The sequence below is a fragment of the Crotalus tigris genome, unplaced genomic scaffold (assembly GCF_016545835.1).
Source record: "Crotalus tigris isolate CLP2741 ecotype Arizona unplaced genomic scaffold, ASM1654583v1 scf7180000019328.220996217465:2438092, whole genome shotgun sequence".
NCBI classification, from domain to species: domain Eukaryota; kingdom Metazoa; phylum Chordata; class Lepidosauria; order Squamata; family Viperidae; genus Crotalus; species Crotalus tigris.
This window is the reverse complement of record NW_024097488.1, coordinates 1,874,017-1,891,745: the sequence shown is the minus strand read 5'-3', so window position 1 is coordinate 1,891,745 and position 17,729 is coordinate 1,874,017. Positions and strand designations below refer to the sequence as shown.

The window sequence follows — 17,729 nt, the reverse complement described above, 5'->3', positions numbered from 1 at the left end:
CTATTTGATATTTGGAAACCCAAAATGTTCCTACTCTCATGGGGACTTGCTACTCTATCTACTCGTAAAAAAGATGAAAAAGAACCTAAATTGGATAAAAACCTAGACTAGGATTTGAAAAAGATTTTTAAATGTTATTGAGGACATTTTGTGGCGAAACTTGGTACAGCAAGTGAATATTCTTGACAAAAAGACCTGCTCATAGCCCAGATCTGTCCTTGGTATTATCTAAAAGAGATTAAAAGCTGAGAGAAGAGCTGGGCAGTGAAATTGCTTTTTAGGACTGTGGAGGTGAATACTTACTGACTCTTGTCTAATAAAATAGCCTTCAGTAAAGGACCAGCTATAACCATGTCAGAAATGGAGGAGGACCAGCAACAAATTTCAGCTAATTATAAACTTATACTTGAAAAAATTCTTGAAGCTACTGAGATAATTAAATCTAGACTGAAAGACAAAGGCGCCAGCTTAAATCTACAAAGCAAAACTCTGATTGCAACTAAAGAACTTACAATCCAAAAAACAACTGAAGCAGAAAAAAATAGCACAAAGACAGAGGACTTTAAAGATCAACAAGTACAACATATTGAAATTTTAGACAACCAAACCCTGATTGCAACTAAAGAACCTACAACCCAAAAAACATCAGAAGCGGAAGAAAGTAATACCAAGACGGAGGGCGTTAAAGATCAACAAGTACAGCTTACTGAAAACTCGGACAATCAAACAACAACTACAAAATTGGATATGACTTTCTACTTAAACCAGACGAAACCTGAAGAAGAAGAAGAAGACCAGATCGAATTGAAGACAAATATATTTAGAGCAAATATGGGGATCTGAGCCACCAGGGCGACAACTTAATGATTATAAATGGGCCAGTTTCTTTAGAAAATTGACAATTAGATGGTCTCCTTTAATTCAAGTAACATGCACAAGAATGAAGGGAGATCTATCTGATGATCTAAAAGCATTGGTATGGAAGCCTGGTTGGCATAAAAAGAAAGCTAGAGTTAGATTTTAAAAATGGGGTCTTTTCATTTATTAGAGAGTATCCTAAAGTTTCAACTAATGGGCTAAAGGGAGATTTGGAGATGAAGGGAAATTTGATTATTAGATTTAAATATTGTTGGAAAATAATAAAAAACAAGGGATTAATTGGCTTAATATTGAGGATTTAGATTTATAAGGGAAATGAAAATTAACTATTAGGAAATAGCTTTGAATAATTGTTTAGCCCAGATAATGCAGATGATGGATTTGAGATAAAAAGGATACTCCATTATTGTGGTGATGTATTAGAATAAGAAATAGAAAATGTTTTATGAAATAAAATGAGAATATATTTACGGAAGTAATATGTGTATTTTATACTATAACTTTTATGTAGTGAAATAAAGAAGATTTGGGCTACCAGAAAATTAAATACTATGGATATTAAAAATTAAATTGGAATATTGCAAAAACTTAAAAGCAGGATATGGTTATGTATAAGCAAAAACATATTGATACATGTTTTAACTGAGTTTGATATAATTAGAATTTTACTAGCTTAAATCTGATATAGCAAATGTTAAGGGAAATAGAGAAGGAATTTTTGATGATGTAACCTGAGATATGTACTAAAGATTTTGTTATTGAACTATTGACTAACCCAATCACCATGTTGCTTTCCAAATACTAAATTGGAAAATTGGAAAACTAATAAAAAATTTGTTATAAGGATCTGCATACATTTATAGGTAATCCATGAAAGTATTACAGTTATAAGTAAGTTACAGTTCTTCTACATTGTAAAGCAAATTATCTCAAAATGTAAGTATGTCTTCTCCATATATTAAAAGGCTTTTGATAGCTTGATTTCTCATATTTTGCAGTTATAGTTAATTAGTTCAGAAAATCTGCCCCCAATATCTCTCAGCAAGGCCAAAATTAAATTTTAAAAGTAGTAATGAATTCTGTAAATTTAAATCATAGATCTCAAAACCAAGGTAAGTCTTGCTGCTTATATAATCATTTACAGCCCTTTGGTGTTCCAAAATTTGGATCAAGCAATATGAAACACAGATTTTCTTTTTAGAGTATTTGGGTTTCAAGGAGGTATGTTAACAAATTATAAACATAAGAAGGCATTGATGCTTGCATAATGTATATCCTGCTGTATAGCATCTGTTAGAAACTACTGGGAAAGAACATTTGGAAATTCAAAGTCTTTTACTTCCAATATGCTAACAGTTGCCACCCTGGGTGAAATAAGCTTTTTATCCCCCTTCAGCTGATGCATCATTTGTGACCCATTCTTCACAAGGGGGATCTGGCTACAGTGACTCACTACTTGGGCTTCTGCAATTTGTTCCTCATAGAGCTGCCTCTAAACACCTCTTGGTAACTGCAGGTCATCCAAAATGTAGCACCATGCATGCTGACAGGATTTGTCTGTTTGATCATTTTATATCTGTGCTGCAAGATCTGCACTGACTACCTGGGAGATTCCAAGTTCAAATCAGATACTGTCTATGGGATTGTCTGCTAGAACTTGAGTCAACCGGACCAAGGCAGATCTCCCAGGAAAGGCTACTGATTGTCTCCCATTTTTTTAATGAAGAAGTATTATGAAGCCAGAAAACTGTACTCTTCCAGAGGGCTTTTGGACCTGAATGTTCATATCTTTTACTTTACAAAGTCTAATTATCTAATTGTTTTGTTTGTTTAACTGATTTTCTTATTAAACTAGATTAATATGTTATATTACATTATTATGGATTGATTTTAGGTTTAATATTGGATGTTATATAATTTAGTATCTCATTTATTATTATAAGCCATTGGATTAGATGGTACATGAATAATAATTATTGCTTTATGATGGGCACATATTATTCAGTCAACGTTGTAGACATTTTTGATAGAACCATCACTGAAAACAGCAAAGTGAATTTAGCAGCTGGGAAATAAAACTGTCAAATTCTCTTGTGGATTAGCAATTAAGAACAAGAACCAGCAAGCAGAAATAATCTTTACAATGGAAAGAGATCAATAGTAGTGTCAGTGCGACGTATACCAAGTGTATTGGATATCTTAGGAAAGGGATGTTGGAATTGTGGGAGTGTACAAGCAATGCTGACATGGCTGCATTTCGACCTCATTGTAGAGTTGAGAAAAATAAAGAAGGGGACAACTAAAATGGTCATAATATTGTAATATTTTCCCAATAAAAAAAAGAATATATTAGGGCTATTACATTTAGGGGAAAAAGAAAAAGATACAGAGCAAATAGAGAAGTGAATTTTTTGACAGCAGATTAAGAAAAGATAAAAAGGCATAATACAAACCAGATCTGTTTTGTAGAATTATGTGGCTTTGAGAAATTTACGATATATAGAGCTGTCAGTATTAGCCAGGATAGTTAAATAGAACCTCTTGATACAGTGGTAGTATTTCTCCAGATCCCAGTTGCAAGAAGACAAATAGCAATTCATGCCCTGCTTCAGGCATCCCTGAAGCCCATTTTCAATATACAATTGGTCATGCTTTACCCAGACATTTCAGGATCCTTGATTTACATGTTCTTCTGTTGCTCATTTGACTGGCAGCATAAATCCTGGTGTGAGTATCTTTATCTTTTCCCTCTTTGGTGGGAAAAATCTGAAGACATTGTATGTGGGCATTTGGCTCTGGGAAACACAGAAGCTCTCTGAAGGAGCCTTATGACACAGAGGCTTCTCCATACGATTAAGCTAAATATGCACTTATGAATCCTTATTTCCTCTATCTAGAAAGGTTGGGAAAAGAGGGATAGTATACATTGCTCTGTGTTGCCTTTCCATGTTCAAGTATGTTGTTTGAATAGAGCTTTTATATAAAACACTGTTCTAGCCTAGGTAACTGAGACTTTGAAAATCCACTTTTCAAGGAAAGCACTCCATGTGAACACTTTTTATGGGATTTTTTTCACCTTTGCAAAAACTAGGGTGTGTTGCAAGATCTTCATTTAAAGACAGAACTATGTCCCTGCCTGAGGAATCAGTTGAGTAATCATGATAGGAACTATTTGCACCATTTACCTGAGTTATGTTTTTACATTCCAAAAGGTCCATAGCAAATGGTATTTGATATTCTGTCATAGTTATAGACTAGTTTTGAAAATGCATGAAACAGACTAGTTTGGCCTGTGTTTGAGGTTTTTTTTTTTTTTTACATAATTACTTCAAAGATTTTTTTTTATGCATTGGAAGAATAACTTGGCTTTCTTTCAATTGTATTCTGTAGCTAAAAGGTCTTGCATATTCTCCTCACACGCTGATAAGTTTGAAAAAGAAAACCTAGAAAATGTGACATAGCAGCTTGTGATATGATTTTCTACAAATGCCATCTTTAACATGCTGATCAAATGTGTGTAATGTCTATTTGTAATGTGGTGTCACCATTGCAAGAGCAATGCAGTATAGTTAGCTATTGCTTTGTATACATTTCAATAAAAGCCATGAGAGCTGGAGATTTCTGGGATTTGAAGTCCAGATATCTTAAAGTTGCCACAATTGAGAAACACTTCTAGTGTAATAATATGAGTGAGAAGCATGAGATCTTGTATTGCTGTACCTCTGCATCTGTCTCCCTTTGTTTAATCTGCCTTTTAAAGGAAGCGTAAAGGTGCATCCAGACTTTTCAGTAATTGCGGATTAATTCTTGAAATTTTGAACATGGTTTAATAAAAAAAAATCCTATGGATAAATTCAAATTCGGCATTCTCTTTCCTCCTCTCCCTCTCTCTCTTTCTCTCTTCCTCCTACCTGTTCAATTATTAGCTAGAGTTCATGTATTAAAAAATGGGTACATCCATTACATTGCCTGCCTTCTCATATAACACCATGTTTCTTTACAATTCTTAGATCTTTACCCTTTCAGAATTGATGTTTTATTTGGCACAGGAAATATTGATGATGTTATAGATGGATTCTGTAATAATTGCAGGTAATACAGGAGGAAGCAAATAATTACCGGAGGAAGTGAACTGACTTCCCAAGCCTTAGTGTATTACAGGATGAGCAACATGGAACAGTGTTCTGAGCACTAGAACAGCCTGCTGCTTGGCAATTAAGGGTAATTTGGTGCATAAAAGAATAAAAATCATTGCTTCTCACTTTTGCAGATCTTACTTACAGAAGAGTTTGTGGAAAGAATGCTGGAAAACCTAGAGGATCTGAGTTCTCCAGAAGAAGTAAGTTTACTTAATCCTAATATCTGAAAAGACACTCTTTACACAGGTAGTTTTCAACTTACAACAGTTCATTTAGTGACTGTTCGACGTTTCAACGGCACTGAAAAATGTGGCTTATGATCATTTTTCACACGACTGTTGCAGCATCCCCGTGATCATGTGATCAGAATTCAGATGCTTGGCAACCAACTCATATTTATGAAGTTGCAGTGTCCTGGGGTCACGTGATCACCTTTTGCCATCTTCTGACAAGCAAAGTCAATGGGGAAGCCAGATTTACTTAATAACCATGCTACTAATTTAACAGCTGCAGTGATTCACTGACCAATTGTGGCAAGAAAGGTCGTAAAATGGGACAAAACTCACTTAACAATAGAAATTTTGGGCTCAGTTGTGGTCGTACGTTGAGGACTACCTGCATATCTTGGCTTATGTATGTAACTTATGTAACTTATTGTATAAATCAGCATCAACATTTGGAATTCTTTGCTGGATGAACTTGAAGAATTAAGATGTTCCTTCAGTAGGGACCTTATGCTAAATTGAGATTTCTCCATGTACTTTTTTTTGCCATGTATGCTCCTTTCCCTGAGACATTTTCCCCCTTTTATGGTAATTTATAAATCTATAAATGTATTACTTAGAGCAGTGGTTCTCAACCTTTTTAATGCCGCGACCCCCAACTGGTCGTAAGTTGAGGACTAAACAACCAGTCGTAAGTCGAGGACTATCCAACTGGTCGTTTAAGTCGAGGACTTTCCCTGCCCGGGAGTGCCACGCATGCGTGGTGCTGCCCCCTGCGCCGGCCGAGACATAGCTGGCAAGTGGCAGAGACGGAGCAGGCTGACCACCAGCTGGGCCACCAGCTGGCCCAACCCAAGGGAGGTAAGGCACCCGCCGGGCCCCATGCGCACCAGCAACCCTCCCTGTGCCCGCTGGCCTCCCACCTCCCATCCCTGGCCCTCTTTTACTTACATTTTTAGTAGTTGTTCAGCAGGGAGTGGTGGAAGCTTCCAGACAGCTCGCCTTCGCTGCAGACAACTTGCTGCATCGTTTGCAGACTGGGACTTTTGGCGGGCTCAGCAGGGCAGAGACAGCCTGGACAATTCCTATTGGCTTTTGAAAGCCAATAGAATTAGACTCTATTCAAGAGAGTCTATTCTATTGGCTTTCAAAAGCCAATAGAATAAAAGGGAGTAGCACAGCTAAGGAAAAGGGGGGGAAAAAGGCGGACTGCGTTGTTTGGCGACCCCCGTGAAATGGTCATTCGACCCCAAATGGGGTCCCGACCCACAGGTTGAGAACCACTGACTTAGAGGCAGGTTTTATTGCAATAATATTTATATACTATGATTAAAAATTATGAACATTCTGTTATTTAGAAAACTTAAAAAGTGTTGAAATTGAAACATCCTGTTTTCCCTAAAAGGTCCAGTACTTTGCTCAGAGGAAAGTGCTTCAACTCCTTTTGTAGTTTTTGTTGTACATGTTTTTAGATTAATTGACCTTTAACTTAACAAACTTTCCCCATGAAACCATTTTTTTAATTTTTCCTGCTTTGTTAACTATTTTTCTATAAACTATCAATCATCATACAACTGCCCTCAAGGTTTTTTTTTTAATAAAAACAGTGAATAAATGTAAAAACATCATAGCCATCTTGTACTATACACTTATTGTAATGGGATTGGAGAGAGTATTTTTCCATGGTCTCCTTGCACAAATGTTTTCTTTGCCATCTCATTTGCTTCCTTCTTACTGTTGAGTTTCTGAGGATTCCTTATCTTCCAAAGCTGCATAACGTCTGTTAAAATTGAGTATCATGAAATCTAGTATGTATAGAATTCTTTATTGACCAAGTGTGATTGGACACACAAGGAATTTATGTCCAGTGCATAAGCTCTCAGTGTACATACAAAGTGATAAGTCATAGATCATATATAAACCCTGGTGAAAAAAATCCTCATTGGCTTGTTAATCTGATACCCTTTCATTTGCGCCTATATTATATAATGATATAAAATATCTTGAAAATTTGAAAAAAATATATTTTCTCACATGAAATATTTTTTATGCAGTTTTATCTATGGAGATTCTCAGTCATGGAGATTCTCAGTCAACCAGGTCATGGTTGTCCCAAAGATGCTTTTTCAAGAGGCAACTGAATTTTGTTTTCTTTGAAGACGTTTTGCTTCTCATCAACGAAGCTTCTTCAATTCTGACTGGCTGGTGGGAAATGGAAGGATTTATATTTCTTGCAGACAGCTGGTCATTTGCATTCTTTTAGAGAATCATTGAGGCCACTTGGAGGTTTATTTGTGTCCTTAGGGTCACCTGAGTAGTGCAAATGGGTGTGGAACCTTCTTGGAACTGCTGAAAGGACTGTGTTGTAGACTGGAGATAGATAATATTGTATCCCTCCCTGTTGAGAAAGGGTTGTTCAGTTTTGACATAGATGGCCTCTGACCCCCTCTTTCAAACCAGCGGTCCTCTCTGTCCAAAATGTGGATTTTGTTGTCTTCAAAAGAGTGGCCTTTGTCTTTTAAATGCAGATAGACTGCTGAATCTTGTCCTGATGGGTTTGTTTTATGTTGAGTCATGCATATTTCTCACTGCATTTGTGAGACATGTACATTGCAGATGTACATTGGGGAAACAAAACAACCACTTCATAAACGCATGGCAGAACACAGGAGAACAAATCCATCAAGACAAGAGGCCATCTGTGTCAAAACTGAACAGCCCTCTCTCAACAGAGGGGAAGATATAACATCATCCATATTCTTTCTACAACACAGTCCTTTCAGCAGTTCTAAGAAGGCTCCACAACCATTTGCACTACTCAGGTGAACCTGAGGACACAGATAGTCTCCAAGTGGCCTCAACGACTCTCTAAAAGAATGCAAATGACCAGCTGTCTGAAAGGAATATAAATCCTTCCATTCCTCACCATCCAGTCAGAGCTGAAGAAGCTTCTTGGATGAGAAGCAAAAAGTCTTCAAAGAAAAACAAGAAAGAAAGTCCAGTTGCCTCTTGAAAAAGCAGCTTTGGAACATTATGCAGTTTTGGCTTCTGAAAATTCTGTTATGTTACTATCAGTAGCTTCCGCTTCCTCTGTTCTTAATTTTGTTATTTTCATGGTCTTCTAAAAACTGAGATTTTTTTTGTATTGAAACAAGCCTCTTTTTCACTAATGTCTATTTATTGTCTATTTCCATAGGTAGACTAGTAGTTTATTTCATATCACTGTTTTATGCATCATTCAGAAGCAATTACTTTTTTATGTAATTCTGCAGAGAAATTATAAAACAATGTTTTCAAATTTTGTTTTTCTTCCTGGGCCCTCAAATTGTAGTTTTATTCACCCTAGATTCTAGCAATTTCTATAAACACTAACTGATTTCTTTGTTTTTTAGTTCAAGCTTCCAAAGGAATATAGTTGGCCTGAAAAGAAACTAAAAGTCTCCATCTTACCCGATGCTGTATTTGACAACCTACTCCATTAAAGAAAGCTGACACCCACAAGCAGCAGCTTACTGTTTATTGCCCAAGGACTAATGGGAGGATTGAGTAAAGTTGGTCCTGACAACTGTTGCTGCATAACTACAGCAGAAGAAAGGTTACTCAACAACAGTTCAGCCAGAAATGAGCATGTCTGGTTCTCTCCTTTTTCATCATGGCTGAACGCTTGAGTATCTGCATATGAATGAGTACAAGAGTTAGACTGAAGAAGATGTATTCCATTATGAATAGCCGCTGTAATACATCTACTACTATTTTAACTGGCTCTAGAACTGCCTGCTGCCTTAGTTCAGGGTTTATATTCCTCATCCGCATTTATTGTACACATTTTTCATCTGTAAGCACATAATTATTAATTAGATGTTTTCCATAATGCCAAACTTCTTTTGTTAGCCAGGCTCTCCTTAGAATTATTCCTTTAATGCAAGTTGCAATTCCAAAAAGAAAGTGAGATTCTCCACATGTATTGACAGTAAATAGAGTAAAAATTACTCCATTATCTTGGCCCCAGGCATTTCTTGTGGTTTGGCTGCAGTGAAGTTAGGTGGGTGGGTTTGGTCTCTTAGCTTAGATTAGTTGAGTGCAACTGAATTTTAGAGTGCAAATTTTGAGCCCTATCATAAAATGAGCCTTTCATTTGCTTTTCTGTAAAGAATCATTACTAAGATAATATCCAAAAACAGGTTAATGATAATAATATCAGCAACAACTTTCAAACTGAGCCTGTGAATATTAACAGATTTAGAAAGAAACCTAACTGTATTCAGTTGGACTTATTTCTAAATAAATGTATGTTAAATTATAAGTTTTTATGTATTACTTTGAGAATGTTTGGGGACAATAAGCCCCCTCCAACCCAACCCTTTTCAGACACTTTAATTGATAAGATAACCCTGAGTTATTGGATTATAAAGCATATTAAATAATCACTCTTATTTCTTTTATTGATGACCAAGCAAGAAATATGAGTGATTAATTTTATATGCTTTCCTCATTGTACTCACTGAGCTATAAAATGAGTTAATGGCTTATCTTATTTGTATTAGCACTGTTAGCACTTCTGTTTTTATGAAAATTCCTGATGCTGCATTCTTTCTGAAAAATTTCCACCAACTCTCATTGTTTCAGGTCCTAGAGGTGCCCAAGAGCCTGTTATCTTATATCAGCTTTGCAACAAAGCTGTCTATAAAACATTTAAGTTTTGTTAAAACCATGTTCTCACTTTTTATTAATGTAATAGAAAGCCATGAATTTGATGACTATTGTTTGAATCAGGCCTCTCCAGAAATTATCATTCACATAGAAGTCTAAATTGTTTTTGAACTATGTGAAAATATGCGTTTTTTACAACAGGGATCCCCAACCCCCAAACCACTACCGGGCCATGACCTATTCAGAATTGGATCCGCGCGGGTGGCTGGCCGGAGCACACGCATGTGCGCACAACTCAACTTGCATGAGCGGTGGGCTGGCGGGCACTCATGCATATGCATGCTGGCCCGCTGTTCACGTGGCCCAGTTCTCACCCCCCCCCCAAGCCAGGCCACCAAGTTGCAAAGGTTAGGGACCAGTTTTACAATCTACAAATATTCAGTATTCATCTGCAACTCAAAGGCTAGGTTAGAATCACATTGGACAAAATAAGGGGATACTTTTTTATGCTATGTCCTTTTGCTAAAAGAGAGAAAAATATATACTAAACATGAGCTGGTCTTGATACATTCTGAAACACTGTTTATATTGTCAGTAGAATTTGTCAGAATCCCAGTAACCTTTGTTTTCATGTTAAGATTTTGGATACTGTGATGTACTAATCTGTTTTTATATTTAAAGATCATAAAGCAAGGCTTTGGAATCTATAACACAAGTGAGAATCTTTTGGAGTGCCTGGTTAGTTTTGAGTAGATGTTTAAGTAAAATTAACAATGTTTAATTAATAATAGAAGATTGCAAAGAGGTAACAGAGCTAACTTTAAGATTCTCTAAAGGAAATGCACACAGGTGGTGTTCACACATACCATGCAACTAAGTTCATTAACCATTATTTGTTGAGCAAGCCAGAGTCAATTTTCTGGGACAACAGAGTGACTTGTTTGATCAATTTCTTATTTTCCCTCCATTTCTTCTATCAATCAGTTGATATTTAATAATATTCTTAACAAAAGTTAAATAACAAGATTATTTGTTAGTTTGTAGGAAAATTTGCTCTATAATTAAGCAAGTTGTAGCCCCAGGGCCAAGTGTGGTGCCCAGATCTTATTTTGATAGCTCTCAGATCTTCATCCATCTGTGCTGCAAATGTTGGCAGTTCAAATGATAAACCATGCTAGCATGGTTTCTCACCATTTTCTAACAAAATATTCATTAAAACTAGTATATGATCTTTAACACACTACATTTTTTTTAAACAAACAAAAAAATCCTCTGCAAAACCCAGAAAATTCTACTACTGCTCATTTATCTGAGAGCCCCATCCACTCCTTTGCACCCCAGGAAATATGTATTATAACTTCCATCCTCAAAAAGGACAGTTCTGGGTTTTTGTGATTATTGTTGTTTTGGCTGTGTAAAGTTTATGGAATTGGTTTTGCTTCCTTTTTGTCATTGGCAGCTCTGTGAGATGTACACTATATTGGGTTTTTAAAATAATTTGTAGAGTTTAGAGAGCAGTCGTGTTTTGTGTAGGTTTTGTTTTGCCTGTGTCTGTTGTCTGAGTATGGTTAGTGTTATTTCTGTGAAATGGATATTTTGTTGAAATGTGTACACTTTGCTTTGGCATTGGGAAGCAATTCCCTATCCTTTCAGGGAGGAGTTAGGCATGGGGGGAAAAATTAGCCTGAATAGCAGAAATGCTGTGTAGGTTTTCCCACAATGGTACTTATTTAGTTTTTGAAGGAACTGAAGTGGGAAGCCTACTTCTTAATTTTTATGCTTCAAACTGTAATTGGATCTAACATCACTGAAATGCTTTTATATGGAAAGAAAAGTGATCCCTGCTGGTAGAAAACAGCTATGCTGGAGAAATGACTAAGCTAGAGAGAGCCTTTCCTACAAGATCTAATTTATTACATATAAATATTGTGTGTGTGTGCACATGTTTAATTTAAAAAGTCCAGCTGACCTGGAGAAACATTTGATCTATCTTGTTTTTTCACAGATGTCTTTAAGAATCTCATAGGTCAGAATATAGCAATAGCATCCTCTTCACTTCTCAGGACCTAATAATTAGAGACATAGTTAAGATGATAAATAATTGTCCATTCTGACATGAACTCTCGGGAATTGTTTCCAGCAACCAAATTAGTTTATGTATATAGTTTATTTGGAAATATATTCATTAATGTAATGAGGAAGTGTTAGTCACAACTGTCTCATTGATTTCTCTCTATAATTAACTCTCTGTTTGTTCTCTTTAAAGTTGAATAAGGAGTTTCTTGTCTAAGGAATGAAACAAGGGAGGCAGAGTCAGTATACAGTACTGTGAAATGTAAACGAATTAAAAAACCCTTGTGAATTTCTCATGAAGGATCTACAAGTTAAAGCTAAATAGAATTACCTTCTATGTCTCTCATAGGATTTTCTGCAAGATCCTAGTGTTTTCAGTGTTATGTCCTGCATGAGTATTTATTTTGGAGGGCAGGACTGACCCAAAGCATATTTTTTAAATGACTGTCTTGTTGGATTTCCAGAGAGAGTGCTTTCAGGTTCTTTATCTACTTGTATGCAGCCACAAGTTACTGGCTTGGCAAATCAAAGGTATGGTGCTTTTATATGTTTTTGTTTAATCAATAACAATTTATGACTGTTCTTGTCAGTTCCCTAAAGGACATAATGGAACAGGGCTTGGTCTCTCCTCCAACTCTTCATGAGCAAATACATGGGCTAGTTATGCTAGCTTTTTTTTTTTCTCAACATAAGGCAAGAAGAGTTTGCTTTGCACTCTTGTTCTTTGCTTGCTAGTTCCTGAAGTGTTTTATCGGAAATAGAAGCTTTGGCTGCTCTTCAGTTGGTTTGCACCTGCTACTTAATCCCTTCAGCACCTGGAGCAGTAAACACCCTTCCTGGCTTGCTGCAACAATTATTAACTTTTAGCGCAGCTGTTGCACTAGTCATATGCCAGGATAATGCTAACAGAGCCACCAGACCATTCCAGAGTGTTTAACTATCTAACTATGAAAAAAACTAAGTTATCATACAAGCTATGAGTAGAATAGAGATTTGAAGCTATTGCACATGTTGCAGGTTCTGGCCTATCGCCTGTTTTGCTCAGAAGCTGAATCCCACAAAACCACTACAGATTTTTGTAATGCAAAAAGGTGTAAAAGGTTCAAAATGTAAACAATTGGATTGTATTTAGAAATAAATCCTATTTAAATATACAGTCCTATCACAAATAATGTTTTAAGCACATTTAAAATTGAGGATAAGCTACTTGAAATATGGTAGGAGAGCAAAAAGGAAGAAAGTAATTGTTCACTGCAGAAACAGGTATAAAAAAAGAGAAGCTGGGCTCACCCTGAAGGAGACAAAAGAAATAAACATTTGCATGGTTGTTACATTAAATTGTACATCTGTAGACATCTCTAGTGTTCACAGTATCTCTGTCTATTTTATATAAATGTATACATCTTGAACTTCATGTTTCCCTTTTGTCAGATGGTGGTTGGGCAAAAGTAGGATACAAATCTTTGAAGCCTCTGCAGGATATTTTGCATTTCAGTCTGATGATCAGTGCAGAATTAGAAATGAAAGCAATTTCTGGGCAGATTAAAAAAAGGATTTCACTGTCATTCCACTGCATTCTCTTCTCCCAGCAGTAAAGACATAATTACAACATGCTTTATATGAACCCCTTTTGCACACGATCCCTACACATAAGGGAAGTAAGGGATCAGGGAGCAATTCTATTTATACAAGCATTTTAATGGTTTGAGACAAAAATATTTAACATTGTTTCCCACGAGTATCATCGTTGCAGTTTTTAGGAAAAGAAATAGTGCCTTCCTTCTTTGGTAGCTCTGTGGTGTTTCATTCCCCACTTAACCTGTATGTCCTTTTCTGCTAGACATCTTGAAAGTCAAAATTCGTACTATATCTGATATAAATTTATAAGGACCCCAGGCTGACCCATTTCTTAATTCACTTTTGAATATCAAATGTATTATGTTTCATATATATTTCTTATTCCCTTCTTAAATTGCTTACATACAATCATAGGAGCTTTTAAGCTTTCTATTGTTTTTCCCAGACTGTAATAAAATGTTTTTTTTTTATTTTTAGCCAGTTGTTTTCCTATATTGCAAATATTTTGAAAAAAACCTTCCTCATTTAGAGAGTTATAATATAGTGAGCTCCAGAAGAGGTGAGGGAATCATATATTTAACCTCCTTCATTAATTATATTTTCATTTCAGAAATTGTTTTAAAGCTTTGCTGCCAGCTAACTCTTGTGGCATCTTCCTCAGCCCTTATTTCCCTTTTCAGAGCAAAATTACAGATTTCTTCTTCCATTGGACTCTTATGACATAAATCTTCAATGAACAAAAGGTGATTCTATGATCCATGTTCAGAGTATATAATATAATATGGGCACCGTGGTTAATACAAATGGCTGTTGTGAGCCCCAGTTGATAGGAAGATGCAGGAGCATGCAAGTTCCTTGCTGGATCTTTTAATTCCAGGTTAAGCTGAACTAACTTTCTCACCAGTTTTACTTTCAAGACTAAAAAAAAAAATCACTTAGAGAAAGAAAAACCTATTTAAATAATTTAAAAATGATGAAACAATTCAAAAGATTAACAGTGCTTTATGTTTATGAATAATGCTACCCATGACGTAGCTTTTCTGGACGTGTAGTTTAACAGTAGTAACGACTCGTGCGTGTTCGCATGTGCACTTGCGCGCATGCATGCAAATACATGCACAATTTAATCTAGCTTAAGGATATAAAATTGGTATTTGCTAGTAGCAGTTCTGAATTCTACTGCAGCTGAAAACAGCACATGACCATGTTAAAAGCTTAAGGTAGTATCATGCTTCAAATGAAAAGTATCTTTCCTTTTTGAATAGTTTTATCTCAATAGAAACTAGAGTTCTCTATTAAGCAGAGGGCTTGCTAACTTTTTTTTCTTTTTAAAGAGAGAAATGCTCTTGGGTGTTAGTTTTATATTTCAGATGGCTGTACTGTAGTTCTAGGAAACTTCAAACAAATTGAAATATACTTTTGGAATTAATCCTTTGACTTGTTCAGATGCTAATTCTGACTGCTGAAGCTGTTTTGAAAAGCTTCAGCTGAGATGAACCTTTTTGTAGTTCATCTATGAGTGTGTGTGCGTGTGTGGGGCGAAGCACGTATGTGTGTGTGAGTGCATATCTCTACACATATTAGAGTTACTGAAGAAACTGACTGAAAACAGTTTACTTCTGCTGCAGTAATATTTCAATATTTTAGTATATCTTTTTCTACCCAAAAAAGTAATGAAAACTTAAACTAGCAGTTTTAAAAATATTTTATATTAGTTTGTAATGTATATTCTTACATTATCACAGTGCTGGTATGAACTACTTTTTTGTAATATTTTTGTGAATCACAAAGCTTTTGTTTCCCTTCTGTGTATTCAAGGTACATTAAACCTGTTTGCATATTGTGTTCGGTGTGCATTTATTGATTGCAGAGCTGATAAATTAGATTTTATTTTTCACTCATACTTAATTTTATTTTTCCAACTGTTATTTGCAGGTTGTAATCAGATAATAGGCAATATATAATATGAAGGCTGACCACCAGCATCTCCTTATTCACAATCTCTGTTGCAATTCATCTGTTGTTGTTCTCCACAGTAGTCTACTTCAGGAGAAACATTTGAGTAAATGCAGATATATGCTAATATTTATATGATGTGGAAATCAATCACACAGGTGAAGGAACTTTACTATATTGTATAGTAGCTATCTTTAGCCTAGTAACCTCTAGATGTGTTAGGACTAAAATAGGGGTAGGCAACCTTGGCTCTTTTATGACCCGTGGACTTCAACTCCCAGAATTCCTGAGCCATCAGGAATTCTGGGAGTTGAAGTTCACGAGTCATAAAAGAGCCAAGGTTGCCTACCCCTGGACTAAAACTTGTATGCTTTCCACAAATTCTGGAAGTAACAAAGTTCTCTTTTAATTTTATTTTAATATCATCTTTCCTTGGCTGTGGAAAAAGGATAGAGTTAAAATGATCACATGATCCTATGTATCATATTGAAATACCTGGATAGCACTTTACTATGTTGTCAAAAAGGAGGGGGACTTTTTTTTAGAAAACTGTAACTGAAATCGGGGGGGGGGGACTTTTCATAGAGACTAGAAATGCTCACTGAATTTTGGTCACATCCTATCTTTGTGTTCTAGAGAAAGCATAACTCCCACTTAATTACTGTTTTGAACAAATACAATTTGAGAGTTGGATTGCTTCAGTGCCATTAATTTGGTTTGACTGCTAGGTAGATCTCCAGGATTCTCTGCTGTCAGCCTGGGTCTTCAAGTCTTGCATCAGTGAAAACTAGTGAGAGAAAAATTCCTGACAGTTAGAACAATTAATTAGTGGAACAACCTGCCTCCAGAAGCTGTGAATGCTCCAATACTGGAAGTTTTTAAGAAGAGACTGGACAGCCATTTGTCTGAAATGGTATAGGGTTTCCTGCCTGAGCAGGGGGTTGGACTAGATGACCTCCAGGGTCCCTTCCAACTATTATTATTGTTTCATTTTGTTGTTGTTGTTGTTGTTATTATTATTATTATTATTATTATTATTATTATTATTATTATTATACAGCATCGGGGATGTTGGGGGAAAATGGATTTTGTTTCATAGTTTCACTACTCCATCAGATCATGCATATAATCTAAGATCCATATGGTATTGAGCCACACTTTGGAGCACTGACTCAGCTTCACTGATCTCTTGATTTATTGCACTTCATAACATAGACCCTGTGGCTTGTTGCAAAAAGTAATTTTATTGTCTTGTTCTTCTCAATTGAGAAATTACTGAGTCTCCTATAAGGCTACATCTCATTTGGAATTCTTGCTGTAATGGAGTAATATACCTTGTCCACCCAATGAGGTGTATCTAATCTAGACCACTGGATGCCTATACAGTCAATATATCCAATTTCTACAAATTAATGTTTTTCCACAAAACTTTAAAGAGGATTAAAAAATGTGTGGCAAATTTTGATTCTGTAGTTCAGGGATAGTCAACCTTGGCTCTTTTATGACTCGTGGACTTCAACTTCCAAAATTCTGGGAGTTGAAGTCCACGAGTCATAAAAGAGCCAAGGTTGCCTACCCCTGGACTAAAACTTGTATGCTTTCCACAAATTCTGGAAGTAACAAAGTTCTCTTTTAATTTTATTTTAATATCATCTTTCCTTGGCTGTGGAAAAAGGATAGAGTTAAAATGATCACATGATCCTATGTATCATATTGAAATACCTGGATAGCACTTTACTATGTTGTCAAAAAGGAGGGGGACTTTTTTTTAGAAAACTGTAACTGAAATCGGGGGGGGGGGGGGCTTTTCATAGAGACTAGAAATGCTCACTGAATTTTGGTCACATCCTATCTTTGTGTTCTAGAGAAAGCATAACTCCCACTTAATTACTGTTTTGAACAAATACAATTTGAGAGTTGGATTGCTTCAGTGCCATTAATTTGGTTTGACTGCTAGGTAGATCTCCAGGATTCTCTGCTGTCAGCCTGGGTCTTCAAGTCTTGCATCAGTGAAAACTAGTGAGAGAAAAATTCCTGACAGTTAGAACAATTAATTAGTGGAACAACCTGCCTCCAGAAGCTGTGAATGCTCCAATACTGGAAGTTTTTAAGAAGAGACTGGACAGCCATTTGTCTGAAATGGTATAGGGTTTCCTGCCTGAGCAGGGGGTTGGACTAGATGACCTCCAGGGTCCCTTCCAACTATTATTATTGTTTCATTTTGTTGTTG

At 36.0% G+C, this 17,729-nt stretch overlaps 1 protein-coding gene across 2 annotated transcripts in view; it reads left to right on the top strand.

The window, feature by feature from the left end:
- SUFU (SUFU negative regulator of hedgehog signaling) overlaps window positions 1-15,386 on the top strand; it is a 62,799-nt gene extending 47,413 nt beyond the window's left edge. For both annotated transcript variants that reach the window (XM_039361644.1, XM_039361643.1), the window contains exons 11-12: window positions 5,150-5,218; window positions 8,635-15,386. In XM_039361644.1, the coding sequence (XP_039217578.1) occupies window positions 5,150-5,218; window positions 8,635-8,724 (159 nt within the window). In that variant the 3' untranslated portion in view covers window positions 8,725-15,386. The remainder of the gene's footprint in view (window positions 1-5,149; window positions 5,219-8,634) is intronic.
- Window positions 15,387-17,729: the final 2,343 nt, after the last annotated feature.